General features: G+C 36.1%; 1 protein-coding gene across 2 annotated transcripts in view; it reads left to right on the forward strand.

Moving 5' to 3' along the window:
* Positions 1-19,176, forward strand: part of SLC15A4 (solute carrier family 15 member 4) — a 28,578-nt gene extending 9,402 nt beyond the window's left edge. The window contains exons 3-8 of one of the 2 annotated variants that reach the window (XM_075168144.1): positions 611-779; positions 1,822-1,899; positions 4,271-4,439; positions 8,735-8,890; positions 14,252-14,410; positions 17,792-19,176. In XM_075168144.1, coding sequence (XP_075024245.1) covers positions 611-779; positions 1,822-1,899; positions 4,271-4,439; positions 8,735-8,890; positions 14,252-14,410; positions 17,792-17,940 — 880 coding nt within the window. In that variant the 3' untranslated portion in view covers positions 17,941-19,176. The remainder of the gene's footprint in view (positions 1-610; positions 780-1,821; positions 1,900-4,270; positions 4,440-8,734; positions 8,891-14,251; positions 14,411-17,791) is intronic. The other variant, XM_075168145.1, reaches the window with a different exon arrangement.
* Positions 19,177-22,932: the final 3,756 nt, after the last annotated feature.

The following is a 22,932-nucleotide window of genomic DNA, read 5'->3' on the forward strand; positions in this document are numbered from 1 at the left end:
AGTTCAGAGTTTTTGAAAGTGTAAAGTAACCTAAGTATGCTGCTTTTAAGCATTAGTTAACTTTCTTCTCTGCTTAGATATGTTTATGGGATGCCTTCTGATTTGAAAAACATTATCATCTGCATTTAATGTTTTAAGAAAGTGGCTTGATGGGCAGCCAAAATGTGTACTGGCTTTTTGCTTTCCAGATGGTTACTCCACGCTTAAGAGATGCCCATGGAATACTGGTGGCTGAATTTAGTCACTGATGTTAAGAGATGTCAGGTGCCTCCTCTGCAACGGGCTGTCATGTATTCAGATCGCAAAACAATTCAATGAATTAGAATAACCTGTATTTTGTGATACTGTTTCTTAAGTTCTGCATATTGCAGTGCCAGTTATTTATGCGTGGTGGGGATAGGATGGGAAATAAGGAAACCTTTATAATGGAAGTTTTCAGCTTGTGCTTTCACCTGCTGATGATCCGTTCTGGCCTAGTCGTTTTGCTGTAACTTAGAAGAGTAACTTATTTTGGAAGTGCATGAGCTTTTTATAATGAAGTGTCACAAGATTGCCAGTTATGTCAGTTTTTGTTGTTGTTTAACTAAATGTTTCAAATTCTTTTCAAAAGCGAAGGCCAGGGAGTACTTCAGCAACCTCGCAAGCAAAGCCTGTTTGAGATGGCCAAGCTGTCTCGTGGGGGCCCATTCAGAGAAGATAAAGTAGAAGATGTGAAAGCTCTCGTCAAGATTATCCCTGTCTTTTTGGCTTTAATACCTTACTGGACAGTGTATTTTCAAGTGAGTAGTTCGAAATGCTTAGATTTTTATTTTACATGTCTAAAAAACATAATTTCTAATTTAAGGACCATAACTTCCTCTTCTCTCAGTTGCATTTGAAAGGTCTCAGGGCATTAGCATTAAGTTGCAGTTCTGAGCCTGTGTTATAAACCTAACTCCTGTCTGAAAATTAGCCCCCAGAGCAGTTACATGGAGGAAACACACAAAAGCTTTTTGGGGGAAACTGTTCTATAAGGTTTACTTACAGTTAGCGTTCAGTAGCTGTGATTCTAAAGAAGGTGAATATTGAAGAGAACTCTGGTATTGACAGTTTGACTTCTTTAACACCCATGTGTTCAATAATGTTAACTACTTGTCTTTCACACACCTGGGGTCAGACATCTCAGGAATCATTTTAATAATATTAAGTTAGCAAAAATAATACTGTGTGAGGGTAGCTTCTTCTGAATTTTTTTTCTTTGCTATATAAAATTGTTGTGGAAAGCTTTATTAGCTTACTAGTATGCCAGAGTATCTCATTTCACATTTTTCTGGCAGGTCCTTCGTAAATATGAAGTTGAGAGATGAAAAATGGCTGCTAAGAATAGTTTCAAATAATATCTTGACTTAATAATAAAAAAGAAAATCATTAAAATTATAATTAAAACTAACAATTGTACAAATTAACATATCTTAAATATTGCGCTCTGTTTCATCTTGCAGTTGATTCAGATAGGTCAATCTGAATGGTCTAGATTTAATTTTAATTAATTCTTTTCTGGCTCTTCCGTCTTAGTGAGATGAATTAGGATAGCAAATATGTTTTGGGGGAAAAATATGCAAAAATTGTTTTTAAAGTCACATGAATGATTCTTTGTGCTTTTAGTAAAAATAAATGTAAGAGTTAAAAAAATCTTGCAGTGTTCTAACAATAATTCTTTTTGTTTTGCTATATTAGCACTTTACCTCTGGTATAATCTTTGTTAATTATTAAAAATGTAAAAATATCTTGCTCTCAGTACTCCTTGTCTAAGTAATCTCAACTCATCTTTCCTAATGCTAGATGCAGACAACGTATGTATTGCAAAGTCTCCATCTGAAAATTCCTGAAATATCAAATGACACCAACTCTATTCATACGGTAAGCAGGGCAAAACAAGTGAAAAGTGTTTTCTTTAGTTGAAATGCAAAATAGGTAAGTATTGTACAAAAATTTCAGGAAGTTAAGGTAGTGACTAAGGGGAATCGATGGCCACAGACATTGGGCATTTAGAAGCATGATACAGAGATTTTGGTATTCTACCTGTATATCGAGTTCACACCATACGGGTTTGAATGTATTCAGATAATTTTCACTGATTTAATTAAGAATGTCTTTCAAACTGCTGAATATTTTCATATGGCCAAACCAGCTTATTAGTCCATGTTCAAATCCATGATCTTGAAATGTCTGGGAAACATTAAGGAGAGGTTAGGATGAATTCAGTTTTACCATCATCATCGTAACTTCTTGGGGTTGGCAAACTATGAATCAGAAGGCATTTGCCTGGGTTCTTTGGAGAACTGCAATGACGACTGTAATGCAGAGCAAGAAAGCAATAGTATTTTTAATGACTGTGGTTACAACATGTCTGCATGCAGAGAGTGCTAAAAATGTGCCACATACATACGCTAATGCTAGTTGGAGATCTTGACAAAGCCTAATATGGACATGGCTTGATGTCAGTCAAAGACTTGGTGCTCTCGGTGCAAACTCCTGCTTTGATTATGAAGAACTAAAGGTTCACGTTTTGCTAACTCGTGTTTTTGCAGTTCGTCATCATCCCAGCCATACTGGAGTGATTACAACCAATCAGTGAAATAGGGCGAGAGGTGCATGCCCACAATGTGTTAGAGGCTGAGGGCTTGGGTTATTGAGATGGTTGCAATGGTTGAGATTTGTAGCCTTAAGGGAATCTGGTTGTCTTCCTCTGTTACTGTGGCTGTAGCTTTAGATTGTCACAGTCCCCTTGGTCATCCTGGATAATCTCTAGAAAATTTTCATCTATTCTAACCCTGAGTTTCCACACACACAGAATCAGTTTAGTACCAAAAAACGAATCTGCATCTGAAACACACAGATCAAGCAGTGCTTGTATTTTGGTGAAAGAGTCAGTGTGATGCATAGTACAGTATTACGCTGTTCTAAATGCAATTTTAAAAAATATCCCCAAAGCAGAACATTTTTTATAAAACTTCCTGTACTGTCTTGGTTTGTTAGCTTAGAACAGAATATTATTAAGCGTGGTAGAAATTGTCTCATTCATACAGTCGGGAATCTTACTGTCAATTACTGAATCTTGCAAATGAGAAAGAATGCATGTATTACACAATACTCTTTGTTCATTTGACAAGTGTAATTTAATTTTAATTGAATTTTGTATTGCATTAGTAAAACTGTTTCTACTGTTCTGAGGCATGTTTCTGAAAGTTCTAAGCCTAATAATAGAAGATCTACAGAACCTGGCTATTAAATATTTTTCATGACTGAAGTAGGAAAAACATTTAATTGTGTCAGACTAGACTGTAAGCACAATAGTAGGGACTATTTAATTGCATTAAATCACTTCCTGACCAGTGTGCCATTAATATTGACTTCAAATGCTTTTAAAAATGTATCTTGGGATGTATTCATTTAAATAATCTGCACAATTTTATTTACTAAATTTGAGTGGCACAATCAATCATTCCTCAGACAAGTGTTCTCTGACTGAAAAATCTTAACGGCAGAAAAGCTCCCAAAAGACAGTGATTTTTTCCATTAAATGTATTTCAGGATGTATGCAGAAAACCTCAGATGTTGCGATAATGCTAATGGCCATCTCAGCTTTCAAAAGGAATTCATATAGTTTTAGTTAGATAGTTAACTTGTTGTAACAAAAATTAATTCAGAGTAAGGACCTAAAATATGAGCCCTCTGAAATTTAGAAATCTTAAAAAAAAATCCTTTGCAAAACATCTTTGCCGAGTTCTACATTTTGTTTTCTGAGAGTACCTCTTCATCTTCCCAGTAATTTCTTATTCCTCATTTTCATTGGAACTATGTGCAGTAGTATTTGCTTTTGTGTAAAGAACCTTTTTGCTCTGAACACTTGATGTTGATCTTCAGTTCCAGCGGAAAGCTCCTATACCCCCCTCAAAAAAAAAAACCAACACCCACCTCAGCACAGCTGGAGATGCATCTTGAAAGTGAGAATATGCAATACTGTTGGAGTTACTATGGTGAGGAATCATTCGTGCTTCTGAGCTAACAGAATTATGAACTGCCAAATCACATGAAAACCTGAATAGCTGAGTATTTATTTTCTTCAGCTTTTACACACTCCTATTTTTCTTTTCCCAATGTCTGTCAGTGCATTGTGGTTTGTTTTGGATCTCAGTGTTTCATGGAAAATATTTTTTCCTTGGTTAACGAATAGTAAAAATCAACCCTTAAGTATGAAATTGCTAATTTAAGTCATCTGTCCTTTCAGTTTCCAGCAGCCTGGTTGACTATGTTTGATGCAGTGCTTATTCTGATCCTAATACCCTTAAAAGACAAATTGGTGGACCCCATTTTAAAGAGGAATGGCTTGCTCCCATCCTCACTGAAGAGGATTGCAGTTGGAATGTTCTTTGTAATGTGTTCTGCGTTTGCTGCAGGTAAGAAAACAACTTTGAGATCTACTTACATAGCTATTTATTCAGCTACTTGCAACAACATTTTTAAAAAGCCTTTGTGAATCTTTAATTCAAGATCATTCAGAAGTTTTTTTCATGGAATAGTTAGAATGCAACTGCATGGATGCATTTCCCACAATGAAAGAGATTTTATCCAAAAACTTACTAAACTGTTTTGAACGTTTGCGATAAAATTGGACCATTTTTCCTGCCTGAAATAGACTTCAAGCATACCTTTTAAAACCAACTTGTTAGTTAAGGTTTTCACATACAGTGTTACTTTCTAGTAGGCTTGGTAGAGGAGAACTATTTGTTTTCTGACCATACTTTCTCAACAAATGCCTTAGCTTCATGATCAGGGTTTGGGTTCCCTGAACAAAGTATCCAGCATTTGGATATAAGACTGTTAGTCCTCCTAAAATAAACTTTATGGTATTGTGGAGGTCCATGTTATCTGATTTATTAACCATTTATCTTGAAGTTGAAAATTTATTTATCCTGAAAAACACATTAGTTCAGAAATAAGTATGTTCCTTCATAGGGTCTGACTTCCAAGTAGTAAAAAAGTGAAATTTTACCTAAAATCCTTTCCCTTTATCTGAAATAATAAAGTTAGGTTATGGCTGAACAAGAGTTTCCTCCCACTTAGGTTTTTTTTCTCCCCTACCTTAATGTTCCCTAATGTTTGGGAATTACTGTAGTGTAAAATAGCTTAGCCTTAGCATGAAAGGAAAAAGACAGCAACTGTTCGAACCATAAATCAGCTGCTTTTGAGATGATTTAAAGTAGTTAAGCACTGCTGATGTGGAACTGAACATCTCTGAGCAATGCTTCATAGAACCTATAGCCTTCACCTAGTATCGCTGTAATGAACATATTGATAAAGCATTATAGCATTAAATAAATTAATTTCAGCACTTGTAATCTCCTATATTTTAGAGAGAGGGACACTTTATACGGCTATTAAGATTTCTCTCAACGAGAGAGATAATTACCTTATTAGGCCAAGGTCACTTTGTATGTGGGCAAGTAAAGTTCTTAAAGCAAAGTAATTTAAACTTAAAATAGGAATGTTTCTCTTACTCCATGTTACTTAGGACACTGCTACCAGCAAAAGAAGATGATGTAAAACAGTTAAATGTCAGCTCTTTAAATAGAACCTGCTGGCTCCCATATAAGTGAATTCAAAACCAGCAATATCTGTCTTGTTAGTACTGGGGGAAAAAAGCGTATTGAGCTATGATAGCTGAGTTGGGGAATGGTTTCATATAGCAGAATTCTTAAAAATTTCAAATGCCTTCTTGTTTTCTATTCACCTACAAATGTAACGCATGCTTTTGTTGGTTTGATTCTCCCCTAACTCTTCCACAGTAGAAAATGAGAAGGTGAATTCTTTGGGTGGTTATCTGCAGTCTGGTTGGAAAGTTTAACCTTTTGGAGTAACTTAACATCTCTTCATCACAACATGAATTTAAGAGCTTCAATTGTGACAAATTTGGGGCATAGGAAACTCTGTTTATTTCTAGCTGGGGGGAAAGCTTCTGTTGGTATATATGTTTCATAAAATTTTTATTTTCTCATTAAATGATATTTATAGAAGCCATATTTTAATATTCTTAAAATACAACATTACTTCCAACCATTTCTGCCTTAGAGAGAGATACTGATTAAAATCTTAAATGTATGAAGATGTTAATATCTTAACTTCCAATCTTGGAAGTATCTTAATGATTTGTTTGTGCCATATGTCCATTTTAACTTACTTATCTAACTGGCATTAGTTCTGGACATGACTTAGGCTGCCTATTAGATTGTTTAGGTTATTTTAGATATCTTATAAACTGTGTGAGAATACAACTGATTAGATTTAATGAACATCTGCTGTGCTTCATGCATTTTATCATAAATTCTGAGCAGCAGTACTTAAGATTATTCAACTGGAAAATCTACTTCATTTATAGAGTTTAAACAATTATAGCAAGAACTTAAGATTCTTTTAACTACTAAAACTTAAAGATTAAGCTTGAAGTTTGTCTATCAAAGTCTAAGAAAGAATCAATAGATTCTAGATTCTGAAGTACTCGGCTTTGAAGATAAATTTATGGCCAAGTTTGGTATATGGTAGTTATGTTCCTATGTGGCTAAATGCCTCCTAAATCTGCTTATGTTGTGAAGAGTATCAAACACATTAAGGATCACTAGATGTTGTGAGGTGCAATAATTTTGTGTTGAATGTATATGAATGAAATTATGTCTGAGTTCTTAGCTGACTGTACTGCTTTGTTTACATTTTAATTAAGTTCCACTCTAAAATGTTTGTCAGCTATATTAAAACCAAACCATCAAGAAATCCAGCTTTATTTTAATTACATCAGCTCTTCATAGTTCAGAGGGCACTGAGGTGGCTGAAGAGCTAAAGAAAGATACTTAAGATGGGTAAGTGGTCACCTAAAAAGAAGTGAGGAAGGTAGAGAAAATGTGGTGGCCTGGCACTAAGAGGTACTACGTTCAGAACAGTCTTTACCTCAAAAACAAATGTTATTAAGGAAAACACTCTTTTTAAGAAACATTTTGGGGCCTCAAGGTAGTATTTAAACAAACATGAGTAATTCTGAACTACAACTCTTGTGTCTCAGAAGATTAGACTATAGAGCTGTTGCGAGATTTCGTACTTTAATAGATTCTGAACTGCTATGAATGAATAAACATGGTTATACAAATGCAGCTTTCCATCCTTTTCGAAGTACTTTGTAAGTCACTTGTTAATGCATGCTCCCTTAGTCTCATTTTCAGAGCTCTGGCTCTAACTCCCTACAATGATGCAATACAATGTTATTCTGAAGTGTGTGAGTTCTAGAACTACTTGTTTAGTTATGGCCTCACCTACAGACTATATATACGGACTACAGGGAGCTTTCCTCATGCTTTCTTCCCAGCCTGGGTCTCTTGCCATGACCAGGACTAATAAGAAACTGTCATGGTATGAGGTGGTTTTGGCAAACATCAGTCATTTCCCTTGGAACACTGTCGCTTAGCAGAGAGATGGTGATGTGGTTGGCCCCCTCAAGGTTTGTATGTCACAGATTTGGGAAGAAACAGGAGAACAGATATTATATTGTGTATTAGAAATTGCTTGTGCTTGTTTATATGAAAAGTGCTGTCAATAACTTCAGTCAACATCATATTAAATGTCCATGCCATCCTTTGGCTGCCTCTAGGAAAGAAAAAGCTAGAAGTGAGGAAGTAGACATAATCACTTGTACATGGTATGACATGCATGAAGCATCGCCTTGATATCTAAGCCTTGTATAATTTTTTTTGTAACAGGAGTGATATTTTGTGCCCCAAGATGAGGTCAGATGTTGGCTCAATAAGTAGAAAGAGACCGAAACTGACAGGCTCTAAATGGGAGGCCATGTGTTTGTAACACGTATTATAGGAAGTAATATCATAGACTCAGCCTTGCTCCTCTGAATGGTGAATAAATCCACCTTACTTCCAAGGATATAGACATCCTTTCTGGTGAAACAGGGAGTTTTATTAACTTTGAGCTATTCTGTGCATTTTGTGTAATGGTGAGGCAAATCCTTTTATCTGGGCAACTTCAACAAAAACATTATTTGATATTCAGCATTATTTGATATTCACTTTCTACTCTAACTTGTTGTGTTGAGCAAGCTAAAAATTGTTGTATTTTACACTATCATGGCCATTTTCATTCTACATGAAGTGCTTTCTATGCAGTGTATTGCTTGTAAATCAAGCTCTAATGAGCTTTTGGATCTCTTGGGATGAAAAGTGTCATATAAATGTCATGATCATATTCATAGAGGGTTTTCATAGTTCCACAGGACTAGTGTAGGCATTTCGATAAGCAAAATGGTTTCTATTTTATTAACACAATGGTGGCAGATGCAGTGGTTCAACACTGCAAAGTAGTAGTTTGTGAAAATGAGATTGTCTTTAAAAAAAACCAATATAGTTTGTATGAGAAAGCTCTCAGCAAATCCATCTGGAAAAGGGTTAAGTATTTGTATAATGTAACTGAATAAGAATATAATCACTAATTCTATGGCAGAAGAACTGTCTTGAAATAACAATAGCAAAAGTCTGAAATGCTTATGTTAGGAAATGCTAATGTTAGGAAATAAGGAGATGCATATTCCTATTTTATAATTTGTAATTGCAATGCAGGACTGAATCCTAATTTAATTCTTAATATGAAGAAACAGTGTTTGCATCTTAGGACAATCTTTTTTCCCCCCCGCTCCATACAGGAATTCTGGAAAGCAACAGACTGAAAGTTGTAAAGGTTAAAACAATTAATCAGACAATTGGAAATGTTACATACTATGCTGCAGATTTGCCAATATGGTGGCAGATTCCTCAATATGTGCTGATTGGATTCAGTGAAATATTTGCAAGTATAGCAGGTAAGAGTTTGTGTGTGTTTTAAATCTGCTTTCATGTCTATCATAAATGATGGATTCTTAGAAAAGAAATATTTACTTCTCAAATCATTATAAATAAGCTCTAATGTTCCCAAATACAGTACTATACAATATAACTTAATGTAGGTGGCAAAGACACAGTTGTCTTTCACATTTGAAAACTGGCTATATAAGAATATGTTTTCAAGACAGAATTTCAAGCAGACCAACATTTAAATATTTGCATGTCATCCAGTTAGCATTGGATATTTGCAAGCCCTAATGGAAAACAATATACTCTTTCAATATTGTATTTTAAAGAATAGTTTTAATGCAGTATTGTTTCCTCTGAATCTTCCTTTGTGTTGCAAATAAAATTTGTGCTTTGTAATTCTTTTGGCTTAAAAACTGAGCTCACAGTTTAGAAAGTCAATTAGTAAGTGCAAACACCTTTCTGAGGGAAAAAGGAAGAAATAAACCATCTTTAGAAAGATTTATCACCAGTTTAAATTCACGTTATTTGAGTTTTTATACCTCTGAAATAAGAAAAGTTATGTGACACTCAATCTAAACTAGGTTTTTTGTGAATATTAATAATGAAGTAGCTATTTTTTATACAGTTTTATCTGCTTTATTTAGAGATCAGTTTTTCTATAGTTGTTAGTACTTCAATGTAATACTAGGCAAACTGAAACACTGTTCAAATCTTGCCTTTCTTGAACAAATGCAAGAGATCTTAAATTTCTTAATACTGTTCTGTGTGATGTAGTGGACAGCTGTGTGATCATACTGATTTTTAAGCTGAAAGTGAAGTGGGAGGAGGGGGTGAATAGGACTATAAAATCTTATTTTCTGGTCTGTTTCATATACATGCAGGGCTCATTAGCAGGAAGAAAGCACAGGCAATTTATCTGTTGTCACTGTGGTATGCCTAACACTGGTTTACTATGATTAAACAAGTGAAATGCTATTGTGAATCTCTTAGCACAGTGTTTACATATCTAGTGCTTGGGAGCAATGCTTAGTTACCAGTAACAGAAACCTTTCATAATCGTAGAAGTAGCTATTCTGATGCTACTTAAATAGAATTCCAGAGCTACCTGATGTAATATATTGGAACTCCTCCAGCGACTTGATTTAAAAATCATTTAGTATTTGCTTAACTATAGGTACTTATTAATGTGTTGAAATACTGTTTCAGAATATTGAACTTTGAAGGTCATCCATTCAAACTGGCCTTACATATAGCTCTTTTTCTTCGATTCCTTATGACAGAATTTCCTGGTTTCATTTCCCCTGTAGGAGGTTACTTTCATTCCTCATGCTGGGCAAGCACAGTGGGTTAAAATGAGATTCTCTAATTCTGTAAGATCTTGCTGGCGGTAGCCCCATGGCCTTCCCCTGTTAGTGGAACAGAGAACTTCTGCTCCACTGGGTTTCTGGTTACATGTGTTCTACTGTCATCACAGTTGTTAGGAAATAAAACAAGGTGGTTGGATTGCTTGGCAAGTAGAAGAAAATGTAGGGTTTGGGTTTTTTTTTCGATCCGCTCATTTGCTCTAAGCTTTTCTTCCAGCTGTCTGGTCTGGGATTTCATGTGACTGGAAGAATTAGACATATCCATCACATATTAAACGCTACTTTAGTTATTTAGTATGTTGGAGGAATTCTTTTTAGATACGGCTTTGTCTTGTGTGTATTTGTAGTTTTGCGGTATGCATTCAAATGCACCACTAGGGTACTCTTTCCTTCCTGGTGGATGGTAGGTCGATGTCTGACACCAGGTTGTTGTTGGGAGTGTCGCTTTTGCAACGTGAATGCAGGGTCCTCCAACAGTTAGCTGTATGCGTGCACGGCATGTACCTGGAAACCAGCACCTAGCACAAACTCTTGTGACAGTAAACACAAGATTTGGACATAAGATCCTACTGGATTGCACCAGCTGAAATCCTAGTTCTTCACTTTTTGTACTGCAGCAGTCAATATTGTAGATGCACCTGTAAGGGTCGAATGGCTGGAGGTCTGAGGTCATTGTCTGATATCTGATAAGGGTCCCATTCCTGGTTCCTCATGTGGTTTCCACCACCTCTCCCCCCCAGTGATGTATAGGCAAGTCCTTGAATTAATTTGCTTCAATAAACAACTAGTAAGATGTGGGGAGAGTTTGTTATCTTTAAAGCACACTAAGACCCAAGACGCTAAACACTTTAGGTTTTGAAACGGAAAGTATGCTTTAGCGGTGCAATCAATAGGTATCCTTTGCTAGAGGATGTATCTGTCATTGCTGTCCTATATTACAGTACATTTCATGATGTGTGACCAGTAGCCATCACAAATCCTAACACATAAAAATCTGAAGATGGAAGTCTTGCTTAATTGAGTCACTTATTAAAACTAAGGCTGTATTTAACATTTTTATCAAAAGAGTGAAATGAATTACTTACCTTTAGTTACATCTTTAGAGATTGTGCCAATTAAATCTGAATTTAAGCAGATGACTTATCAGAAATGCAAATGTTCCTGCAAAAATAAATAAATGTCTTCCCTCTTACACATTCTTGTTTCTCTGTCAGTCACTGTTACTAGTTTATAGGTGTTCACAAGGAAAAAATAACAAACCTATCTGCAGCTTGTGGAAGGGTCAAGGACTTAATGCATTCTCTCCAAACTGAGGGTTGGTTTTTTTCAACTGCTTTAGTGGACTTCTTCATGAGAAGTAAAGTCTTTAAGGCTTACGCTATTCTTATGTGAATACCCTGCTGTTCTGCACTTGCTGGGTCTGTACCAACAGCTTTATAACTTCAAAAACTGTTGGTCAATGTTAGGAAAAATGCAAATGCTTTTCTTTCTTTGAACCAGAAATTCTATGCAGGTCTCAATTGCTTTGTGTATTACACTTTCGTTTGATTTGTTTTAGAAAGCTTTTTTTCCTGCCTTCTGGTTGTTATCTAAACTGAATTCTTAGTATCTTTAAGAAGGCCTCTCAAGACCTAATAGACTATACTTTACCAATTTGATACTAAAAGTTGATGAAGGCATCTATTGTGCTATGAAACTCAGCTTTAAAATACACAAAGTGTTAATGATTACAAAACTATAGTGATTTGGAAATGTTTATTGTGAACAAAAAGGGACTAAATATCGTAAGAGCAGAAACATAAAGTGGTTTTTTTTGTTTACTGTAAAACTAAGCATATTCTTATTAAGCCACATTAGTTACACTTCAGGTACCTTTAAAAAGATGACACACACTGCATTAATCTTTTGTATTATTCTGTCTATCCTCTTAAAGCGCCCTATTTAACTGGGAATTGTAATCTCACATGACAACACCAACTAGAGGGTTTAATTTCAAAACTGCTTGTTTGAGGTAGCATGAAATTGTTATCAACGGCTGCCAGTAGGCAAAAATATCTCTGAAGGCAAAGAAAAGATTTTATATTCTTTATGCCAGATTAAATATTAGGGTTGCTGGAAGTATTATTCAAGTACAGAAACATGCCTTATTTTGTTGCAAAAAGTGCATAGTGTTACACGCATTTTGGTTTTTGTTTTGAGTCTTAAGATCTTTTTCTAGCAGTAACACTTGCATCCAGTGTATTTGTAAAATGAACAAGAGAAGAAATGGGGCAGATCCTTTCATGTGATGTACTTGAGCTCAACTTGTATAGAATGTACAAAAGCCTGGTGACCAAAATGTGACTGATACTCTGGAGACTCATGGCAGCTATGATAACTTAACAAGAGGTTAAAAAACAAGCCACTGTATCCTGAGAGTAATCTACTTTTTTTTTCTTTAAGTGAGATTGGCCAGATAAATACTTCTTGAAAAATCTGAATTGTTATACTAGTGGTAAAGCCTAGAAAAAAAAATTGAGTTTTTAATTCTCAAAATAAATACAATTTTGCCCCCACCCCCCCTTCTCCGTTTGCAGATGTCTCTCCATCTCTGTAATGATTCTTCATTACAGTTTGAATTTACAGGAACCCACACAGCTGAGTTGCACGAAGAATGTTTCAGTTCCCTTCTAGAATCACAGACAGGTTGCTGTTGGCCCATTCTAACATGTTTTGCAAAGGAAAAGAGAAGCAGTGTGTTGGCTATCAGAGATTTCTCAGGTGGCAGTGCAGAATGCTGTTAGATCAGTGAGAACATATAGTTCTGTTTCTTTTACAAGAACAAAGTTCCTCCCTCACAACAGGCAGATTGACCTATCTGGCTTGAAGTGTTAAGCCTCTTCTTGAAAAGAAATGCCAGTGTATTTCTATTAAACTCTGTCTGGAGTAGCGAAAGTCAAATATCAGTAATGGTGAAAATAAAGCATACCTTTATTATGCAAGACATAAGATTTGTGCCATTTTCAGGTCTATAATGCTCTCTTTGCCAAGAAAAATGTTAGATGAGGTAGCATTAATTTTCAGTATGAAGCAGACTGTTTTGAAACAAGCATTTCACCTGTCAGAGTAAAAGCTCTGCAAAGAATGTATTTGCCTGTCTCTTGTGAATAATCCCATTTCATTTTTGACAGGAGTATTATTCTAAAAAGGAGAGTTAATCATGGGTATCAGTCTTTGCAAGGCAGAGCCTAACCCAGTCTGTTCTGTTGGTACTAAAATTCAGTTGCACAGATTTTCAAATTTATGTCACTGGTATGTTTTTGTTGGTTTTATTGGTTGAAATTTGAGTAAGAATAGTTTAAAGTTGAAGTCCCATTTCTACAAGCCTTAAAAAGAATAGGCCAGCAAGCAATGAGCTTGGAGAATTCTAGATCAAAATTAAATTAAAACTAATTACTGCCTTTCCAGCTACAATTAATTTCTCTTTCTGCACATTCAGAGTTTGTGAGAAATGAATGTTCATGGTCAATGCAAGAGTGACCTTCAGTTCCCAAGTACTTGGTTCTCAGCAGGGTATGCTGTGTGCTTTGTAAATACTGCACAACAGATAGATAGGCAATATAGAAACAAGTGAAAGGGGGAACGTGGAACTTGCCAGGTTAGAGTTAGTTTAATAAATTTCTTTGAGGGTAATTTTAGACAGAAAAAGGAATATGCTGCTTCAGAACATTTCTTGATTTTACACATGTAATATTAGTAAGATCAAAGTGTGTGTCTCAAATGTTGTCCATTTAATGGGTTGATAATTGATGACCTTTAACAGGGTTCATAAAGCAATTAGAGAGAACTGGGAACTGATAGGGATTCACTACCTCAGTTCCCTGTCTCCTCAAATCCAAGGCTAGTTTTAGGTCTTTAACATACCAGAAGTAGTATACATCTGTAACTTTTATAACACTACACTAGAATGAACTACTATTGTTTCTTAGATCTTCCAATAGCATTTTTTTTTATCTTTTAATACAGGTCTAGAATTTGCATATTCAGCTGCTCCCAAATCTATGCAGAGTGCTATTATGGGGCTGTTTTTTTTCTTTTCGGGGATTGGATCATTTGTTGGCTCTGGATTGTTGGCACTGGTGTCTATTAAAGAAATCGGCTGGATGAGTAATCACACGGATTTTGGTAGGTTATTTTCAGTGTATTCATAGTCTATAAAGTAGAAGGCTTCCTTCAGAAGCAGTTAAGCATCAAGCATGTGGAACTGTTGAGTCTTAGCACAGTTATTATTTAAAAAATATCAATTTGTCTACTCTTTTGTTAAAGACAAAGCTTCATCTTGCATGTAAGTATGAAGTAACGTGACTATGCAAAATGATACATTGCCCTCATGAAAGCATGCAAACACGCTTGTAGTATTTTACCTCTGTAAAGCCTGTCAATTACCTGCCTAGCTGTTATTGCATTTCATCACTAGAAATGACTTATAAATTTTTGTATTTTAGTAAAAATATTTAAATTATATGTGGAAGAAGAATATATTTGGTATAAAGTACTGAAATTACTTTCTGTGGTTATGGAGAGTAAAATGTACCCATCTCTCTCTTAGTGATTATTCAGCTTCCTAGTTTCAAGAGACTTCAATGAAATTACCATGAGTTAATCTTGCATTTCTGTCTGCTCGTTATTTGTACTCTTAAAAAAGTCCAACGTATTGTCTGCTTTGTATTGCCAATTGAAGTTAAAAATAATTATTGGCACCAGTAGGTGGCACCTTGGGAATTTCAGTAGATCATACCATCATCAGTGGGCTAATTAGTTCCAACAGAAGGAGCGTGAAAAGTTACTAAAACTTATGCTAGGCCTACTGTGTATACATGGCTTAAAAGTGCAGCCTAAACTTACTTTAAATTTGGTATGAGAGAATTTGCCATTTAAAATCGATTTGCATGCTACCAAAAAGTAATGTTGTCTGGAACAGTACATATGCCACAAGTTGTCATCTTTGGTTTATATGTTGTTCTTTAAAAAACTACAAAAGATGACCAGTAGCCTTAACTTTATGGAAGTGTCCTCACCAAATGAAAATTTAATCACATTGAGACTTTTTTTCCCAGTCAATTTCAAAATTAGAAGAGCATCTTTTTCTGCAATTCTATATAGAGATAATTCAGTTGATAAGGGCTCAATAGGAGGATAATAATTTCATACAAATTAATATATGTGATATTTGATGGTGCTTTTTTAGCCTCTTGCCTTTGTTTTCTGAAGCAGGCTAAGAGAAGACAGTGCCTAATATTCTTTCTGTAAAATATTCAGGTTGTGCTAAATATATCCAGAGTTGGCTAAAACTGGAAGATGTTACCTTTCATGACTCATTGGTCATCTGCTTTGAATAAGCTACTCAGCTCAGTGGATTGTCCTTTGGACAGCTGTCTGAACTGGGTATTTCTACCTTTCCTAGTCCAAAGACTCGATACACAGTCGAGCCTTCTCAGCGGCTATACATCTGGCTCAAGGTTGAAGCACTCAGTGGCTGCTTTTGATTTGTAGCATCCATAGTAGCTACTGTTTTAACGGTTTATATCAGTAACTGTTTATAACTCAATTTTCATTGCTATAACATTATGGAAAGTTACCAAATCCATATCTAAAATTTAGTTAGGTCTTCCAGGGTAGAAGTTGTAAGGAGTCGTCTTTATGAATGACTTCTGAATTTTTCATTAGATGCTGTATAATAACTATAAGCACGTGCACCGAGTTTCTGCTGTTTATGCTAACTCATGATATCATTTGAGGTAACTGACTGCCTCCAAAATCTACTGAGAAAGCTCACTCTCTGCTGGCACTTCAGTGTTGATTGCTGCCGTTGAAATGACTGTTATTCCTCTGACAAAAACTGAGATTTCATGGGTTTAATATCCCATGTCATAAACGATAATTACTACTCTTTAAACACGTCTGCTCTTGAAATGGAGATTCACATGTATATTGTATTTTAAATGTCAAGGAAAGACTCCGTTTAATTTTATTACATTTTATTATAAGTTCATTTAATTGAATCTTAAGTTTCAGTAATTAAAGTAATTTAATCTGAACATTTATAGGCATGCTGCATGAACAGCTTGTTAGGATCGATGTATACTTCACTATTTTTACTCTCTCTAACCTTCTTGATAATCATAATGGTCCAATTGGCTGTGGCTCATGTGGCATGTTGGAAATGAGCCACAATATATTGTTCTTGGAAGTACAGCAATAGTTAGTGCACATTTCTTAATAGAGGAATAATGTTTTAGCAATGAACGTCCTTAATTTAACATTATTTAATCTGGTACAAATCACTGATTTAAACAACTTTGCGGGAGTGTCAAAGGTGAATTGAACCAAAAAGAAACCACGTATGGTTTCATGAATTCTAAACTTTGCTCCAAAAGAAGGCTGAGACAAAATCTCAGTAATTGCTTTCTTTGTATCTACAGAGTTGCCAAACTTTTTCCTTAATAGCATTCATTTTTTGATTCTTTGTATTTTATCTTTGACTTAGCAGAGAAGGGAGGTACAGGCCTCCAGATGCAGAGTGACCATATAGCATTAAGCAGGGCTGAAAAGGCTGCTGGGAGAGGACTCTTTAGTATACATAGTACAAAAAATTCGTACTTTCACCTGTTTCAATTAAACTGTAAAACATAAGAGATTTTCTTTTTTTTCCTTGACTAAAGCCTTATCACTTCACCGTATTCTCCAGGCTCCTTAAAAGCCCATCTAGTGAGGATGGTACAGGCTTTGAGTTGCTAGCCTGTATGAGTGTAGCTTTGCTTCCATCCTGAATGCTGCATTTCATTGGGAGCTGTTTCTGAACAGTTTATAGTCCAGGGCTTTATTTGCAGAAATTTCTTTTTCAAGTCCATTTAATGGCCACAGTACAGGGATGTTTTCTTTTTTTCTTTTGAAATGAGTTGTCTTCTCAAAAATTGATAAGTGATCTCTATTACTTACATTACGAGTAAAGTAAATCATATATGAAAATGCACATTGATGTTTTTAGCTGTTTTATGTGAAGTCAGCAAAGCATTGCAATTTTGCAGTATAGAAACCAGACTTCAAAAAAAAGGGGGTGGAGGGGGAAGAAGGGAAGATTATTAGCCTATTAGCCTTTTAAAATTGTTTTGACTCTCATGAAGCATGCCCACTACTATATGTGTGTAGTCTTTGTTTGCACAAAGTTCTTACAGAGGTAGGAGGACCTTCCAGCAAGTTTTCAATTCCAGCAAAAAACAGTAAGAAGTCATGCAGTAACAGCATATCAGTTTCTTCAGGGATATTACTTGGTTTAAGGCATTGAAGCACAAAAGAAAGCAATCCTTGTACTGTGTGCATCTTCTGAAGAAGTTCCATCTTTTGTTCTGGGTAATTAAAAATAAAACTATGCTGTCGGATGGAAATGTGAGTTGGTTTGGTTTTGCCCATGCTTTGCAGAAACTCTCACTACTCAAGCTTGAAGGGATTGACATTGTTATTTGTATATTGTTTATTAATGTTTTTTTCCTCCCCAATTCTCTCTAGGTAATATTAATGGCTGCCAATTAAACTATTATTTTTTTTTGCTGGCTGCTATCCAAGGAGCAACCCTCTTGCTTTTCCTTATTGTTTCTGTGAAATATGATCATCAAAAATCGAAGATTAATGAAGTGGCTGCCAATGGGAGGATCTGATATCTGTAACAGAGCAGACTTTATTACAGCAGCACACAATGAAGTGGCAGTGCACCCTAAGTCTGCGACATCTTATGTTTTCTCCGGTGAGACTCTTGCTAGACTTGCATGTTACAAGAGTTCTCGCCCCTGCCCCCTCTCGTGTAACGTAGGTAAGTGCCTTATGTTGGCGGGGCTCATTTCTTGCACTACGTCCTGGCGGAGGACAAACACAAATCTTGGAAGTGTATTAACTCTAGGCATTCAAGTTGCTCTTTGTTAATCGTGAGATGTTTACTTAACTCTTGAAAGTTGGGACACTTACACTTGGAAATTGAGTATAACGAGTGACGTGGATTGTTCCTGACTGAAAAACTCTGCTTAGTGAAGAGCAGTGGATCTAGAGAAACACTCAACAGTCTCAAGCCTACATTGAGGACGCCGGAAGGAAAACATTTTACAGAAACCTCAAGTAGTGGTTACAAGAATAAATTTTCAATCCTGAGAGTCATTTTTGGGGGAGAAACAGGGACAAATTAAACTGCAGATTAGCTCAGATCAAAAAGAAATGTAATTTTATAATTGACCTTTCACTGGCAGCGTCTCAAGGATTTAAGTCCAAACATGCAGTCAAAAGTATCCAATACTGAAGACTGCATTATATGTCACAGTAGCTTGTCATATAGCTGCTATAAGTTTTGGTGCACAATAAACACTTGTTGGGACTGAAATGGTTTTACTTCAGAAATGTTTTTATTTTTGAATCTACATTAGATGTATTCGGGCAATATGGAAACATACATCTTTTGACAAAGCACTGTTCAGTCTAACGCTGTTACTTCCCTAAGTAATATTCTAAATATTTGCAGAAAGAAAACTGAGATTGAATTCTCAGAAGATGAATGCGCAATAACAATTTAGAAGCCTTTCAGCCAGTTCCTTCAGTCTTGTGTCTTACTTCGAGCTAACATGCTACAGGGTTTGTATCTTTCAGCAACACATTCCTATAGCAGAGCAAATGATTTTATGTTCAGCCTCTTGAATTTGAATGATTCTAACAATTGTACTTAAGATTGTGCACAGACTGGCACAGAAGATGCAAGGAATTATGCAGAAAGAAGATAAAAACTCAACTTTTTATGTGTTGAATTTTTACAGTTTCCTTTGCGTGTGTGTTACTTCGTTAAAATGTCCTTCTTTTGTACATGGACATCTTTTTAATGAGTTTACAAAATAAAATGAACTTCCATGCTGTGACTTTTGACCCTTTGTTTCTAAGTGAATAAAATTATAGTACAAATATTTTGTTCTTTAGACTTTATTTCCTAAATATACAGTGGAATCCTAAATGTCCACTGACATTCCATTAGTTTTGTCAGATAATATGGCAGTATGCAAGCTGTCCTGTCTTTGCCAAGATACATCAGTGGCGATGCTTCAGCTATTGCATTACTTAGTATGATTTAGAATTGGAATAACTCAAGAAAATAAGTAAGCAACATCTCACATGAGAAAAAGCTAGTTTCCTTTTCTAACTTTGTCTTAAAAGCTCCACATGCTATGTTTCTGGAATATCCCACTTAGAACCAGCTAAAAAGACCTAATATTAAGATGGTATAAGCTGCATAAGGAACATATAGGGACCATATAATTTGTGTCTTGAATGTATACTGTTTTAGTCACGGACTTCTGATATGGGGATGAATTTGTAGTGTTTCATGTTTATTTCATTAATTTCCAAAGCACATATAATCACAGGAGAGAACTGGGTTGTGCCCGCTAAGTGGTATTCTACTAGATTTATGAAGATTTTGCTTTTAGAAGCATTCCTTCTTCTGAAGGACTAGTACTATTCTCAGAACCTCCAAGACTAGTGTTGCTTCTGGTGTTAGATGTCATCAGCTTTGGTGTCTGTATGCTTATCCCTTTTCCAGTAAGTGAACTTAATTAATTTCACTATTTTTTTCCCCAAGATCTAAAATTTTTCAACAGCATTCATAGATTTCCCATCTGATATGGGTCTGCCGCTTATAGTTAAAACTGAGTTTAATGAAGAATGGAGACTAATCTGCAGATTACCGAAGAAACTAGGTGTCTAACAGTAGCTGTGACAGTCTGTGTAGGCAAGCTTTAGTGAAACTATTATTTAAGGAAAAATATAATCAATAAATACTAGGTTAGCCTATTCAATATTTAGGCAAATATCTTTTACCCTGTTACAAGCATACAGTAAATGTCTGCATGTTTCTGTAGGGCTGTGATGGTTCTAACACTCTGGAGATGAGACTGAACATGCAATCGCTTGTATAATTTAATTTTTATTTGGAATGAATTGGCTGAGCTCCAGGCACAAGTAATTATGACCATTTATGAAGATTAATCTGACACTTCTCACCAAAGGGATAAGGCCTTTTTGTGACTCAAAGGCTTAGCTGATTCCTCCTCCCCATCTTATCTTTCAGTGTTTCCACTCCAGTCATGGAAATAAGACTAATCAATTAACTTTTTGACTGAGCACTGCACCTCATTAATGAAATACCTTGAAGTGTACAGTTTGAATTTAGTTATGTTCACTTCATAGATTGTTCCAGTGCAATAGAAAGATCTGACAGGAGTCACCCCAGTGGACGTTTCTAAGCCTCTGACTTTCCAGGTGTCTTAAATTCAAAGCACAACATTGAAAAGTACGTACTTGTTCAACATGAGAGCAGGTATCTGATTGAAGTTCATTACTTTTACCCATGAAGAATTATGAAAAAAAAAAGTGTGTTCCTTACAGTGCCCATGCAAGCTATAATCTAATCATCCATGAGGAATAGCTGCCCGGGCCCCTGTGTTTCATTTGAGATTATAAGGTGGATGCATTGCTCATAATTGTGGATCTTCCAGGAGCAGAGCGAGACTGGTGTTCTCATGCCTTTGTGTCTACAGTCTATACTGACTATCCCTCCTCAGAAAAGGGGAGTCTTTTTTCATCTGCGTATATAAACCTCCAGAGTGAGTTTAATTACAGTAGTTGAGGCATCCTTCAGTATTTCACTTAAAAGTCTGCAGTCAACTCTGTGAGTTGTTTTTGTTTTGTTTCTGTCTTTTTGGTTCTTTAGCAGAAGTTGCTCAGGGCTGACACCTGTTCAAACAAGGTTTCAGCTTAACAATAAACCTGTATTAAAAGATGCATGGAGTTCTTAACATTTTTTTTGGTGTTTGAAATTGCTTTTTGAAAAATGTCATCCTAGTGATTTTGTTTATATGCAGGGCAAGTTTTATGTTGGTGCAGAAAAGCCTTCTGGGGAAACAGATTACAACGCTTTCCATTTGAACAGTCAATAGTTTGAGACGCAAATTAATCTCTGAGGAAGCAGAGAATTTGTAGACCAACTCTCAGTGCTGCTGGTGGAATAATGCACGTTCCTGAGAGCGTGGTACCTGCTGGCCCCAGAGCAAGGATGTAACTGCAGTGAAAGAATAAACTAAGGTCGGCAGCTGTTAAACGATAAGCGTGTGAACAGACACCTTGCTCCAGGTTGCACCAAGTTCAGAATAGCAACGAACAGTGCTTTCAGTCAAGATCGCCTAGTGACAGTTAATATAGTCTGGCTGTTGGCTGTTTTTTCATGTCATGTACACAGTATGGTTTAATAGTCCTTTCCATCTTGGAATTAATTTTTCCGTTTTCAGTATTCACAGCATACATTTTGTTCTCTAATTCAGTGGAAAGAATAGTTGTCAAAACCTAGTTACATAGTAATTGGATCCACTTACAGTGGTTTTCAAATGAGTCTTACTACGTGACTAGTAATCCCTTACCTACAGTCTGTTGGACTTAAAAGATCATAATGAAGGATGAAAAACATTACACTTTTACAAGCATGGAATTGGGAATTAATTGCAATCCATCCCACTACCTTCATTCTGCCAGTGGCTGTAGTAATGCTTGAAAAAGGAGGTAAAATAACCTAGCGTGTTGAGGAATGATCAGAACAGAAAGGACAAGGAAGTTTAAGTGGCTACTTTATATCCTGAAGGATGAAAGCTTACTTTTCCTTCCATTCTTTGATTATTTCCATACTCCATTATATATATTTTTTATTATCTTTCTTAAACACGCTTCCTTTATCAGGACATTCTCCTACAGTGACTAAGTTCAAAATACATAGGTAACATTAATGGATGTCCTTTAGTGAAAGGACAGCTGTGCTCAGCTGAGCTGTGACTGCGTTTTATGTGGACAGTCCTGAGCTAGCTGGATACCGACCGGAGGAACTACAGCACGGGCTGGTATGGACGATCCTTGGCTGGCTCTGCTGCTTCAGAGGTACACGTCATCAGCGTCCACACACATTGCAGGCACAGTGGCTGCAGCGTAGACATACTCCAATACGGTATTCCCCCCTTGGTGCGTAGCTACTGTACAGTGTTTTACTGGTAAGACTTCTCATCCCCCGTACTAGGAAGTGTTAGTCAGTAACGAGATTTAGTGATACAACAGAGTCCATAAATCACTTCTGACAGGGAATAGAACACTTTAATGAACAAGGGGAAACAAGGTAAATATTGCTTAGGCTTTTGAAGATGGAACCTCAAACAGATAACATCCTTTCTGAAAGCTGTGAACTATACTTGACTATCTCTGCACATCTAATGCTGTACATCACAATCTCTTCCTATCTATCCCATCACCTTTTCAAGAGTAGTTTTCTCTTGGCTCTGAACTCTCAGGAGACCCTAAGGTCTCGAATTGTTCTGCCTACTGTAGCTATGGAAACTGGTTAATACCGTGTATCAACACAAAATGACTATAGCATATTTAAGTAATAATAACTATTAACTTGATCGTAATGACAAATGGCTTTGCTGTCAGGCAAGATGCTATAAACTACTAGTCTGCAAACTAAACATCTGTGAAGAGCAGTGTTCTGCTCGCAGTTAGGATGAAGGGGCTTGAGGGAGAAGATGCTAAGGGCTGGGGTATAGCTCCAAGATTTAGGCAGATTGCTATGCAGACGCTGCAAT

This window comes from Calonectris borealis, chromosome 18 (assembly GCF_964195595.1).
Source record: "Calonectris borealis chromosome 18, bCalBor7.hap1.2, whole genome shotgun sequence".
In the NCBI taxonomy this organism is placed as follows: domain Eukaryota; kingdom Metazoa; phylum Chordata; class Aves; order Procellariiformes; family Procellariidae; genus Calonectris; species Calonectris borealis.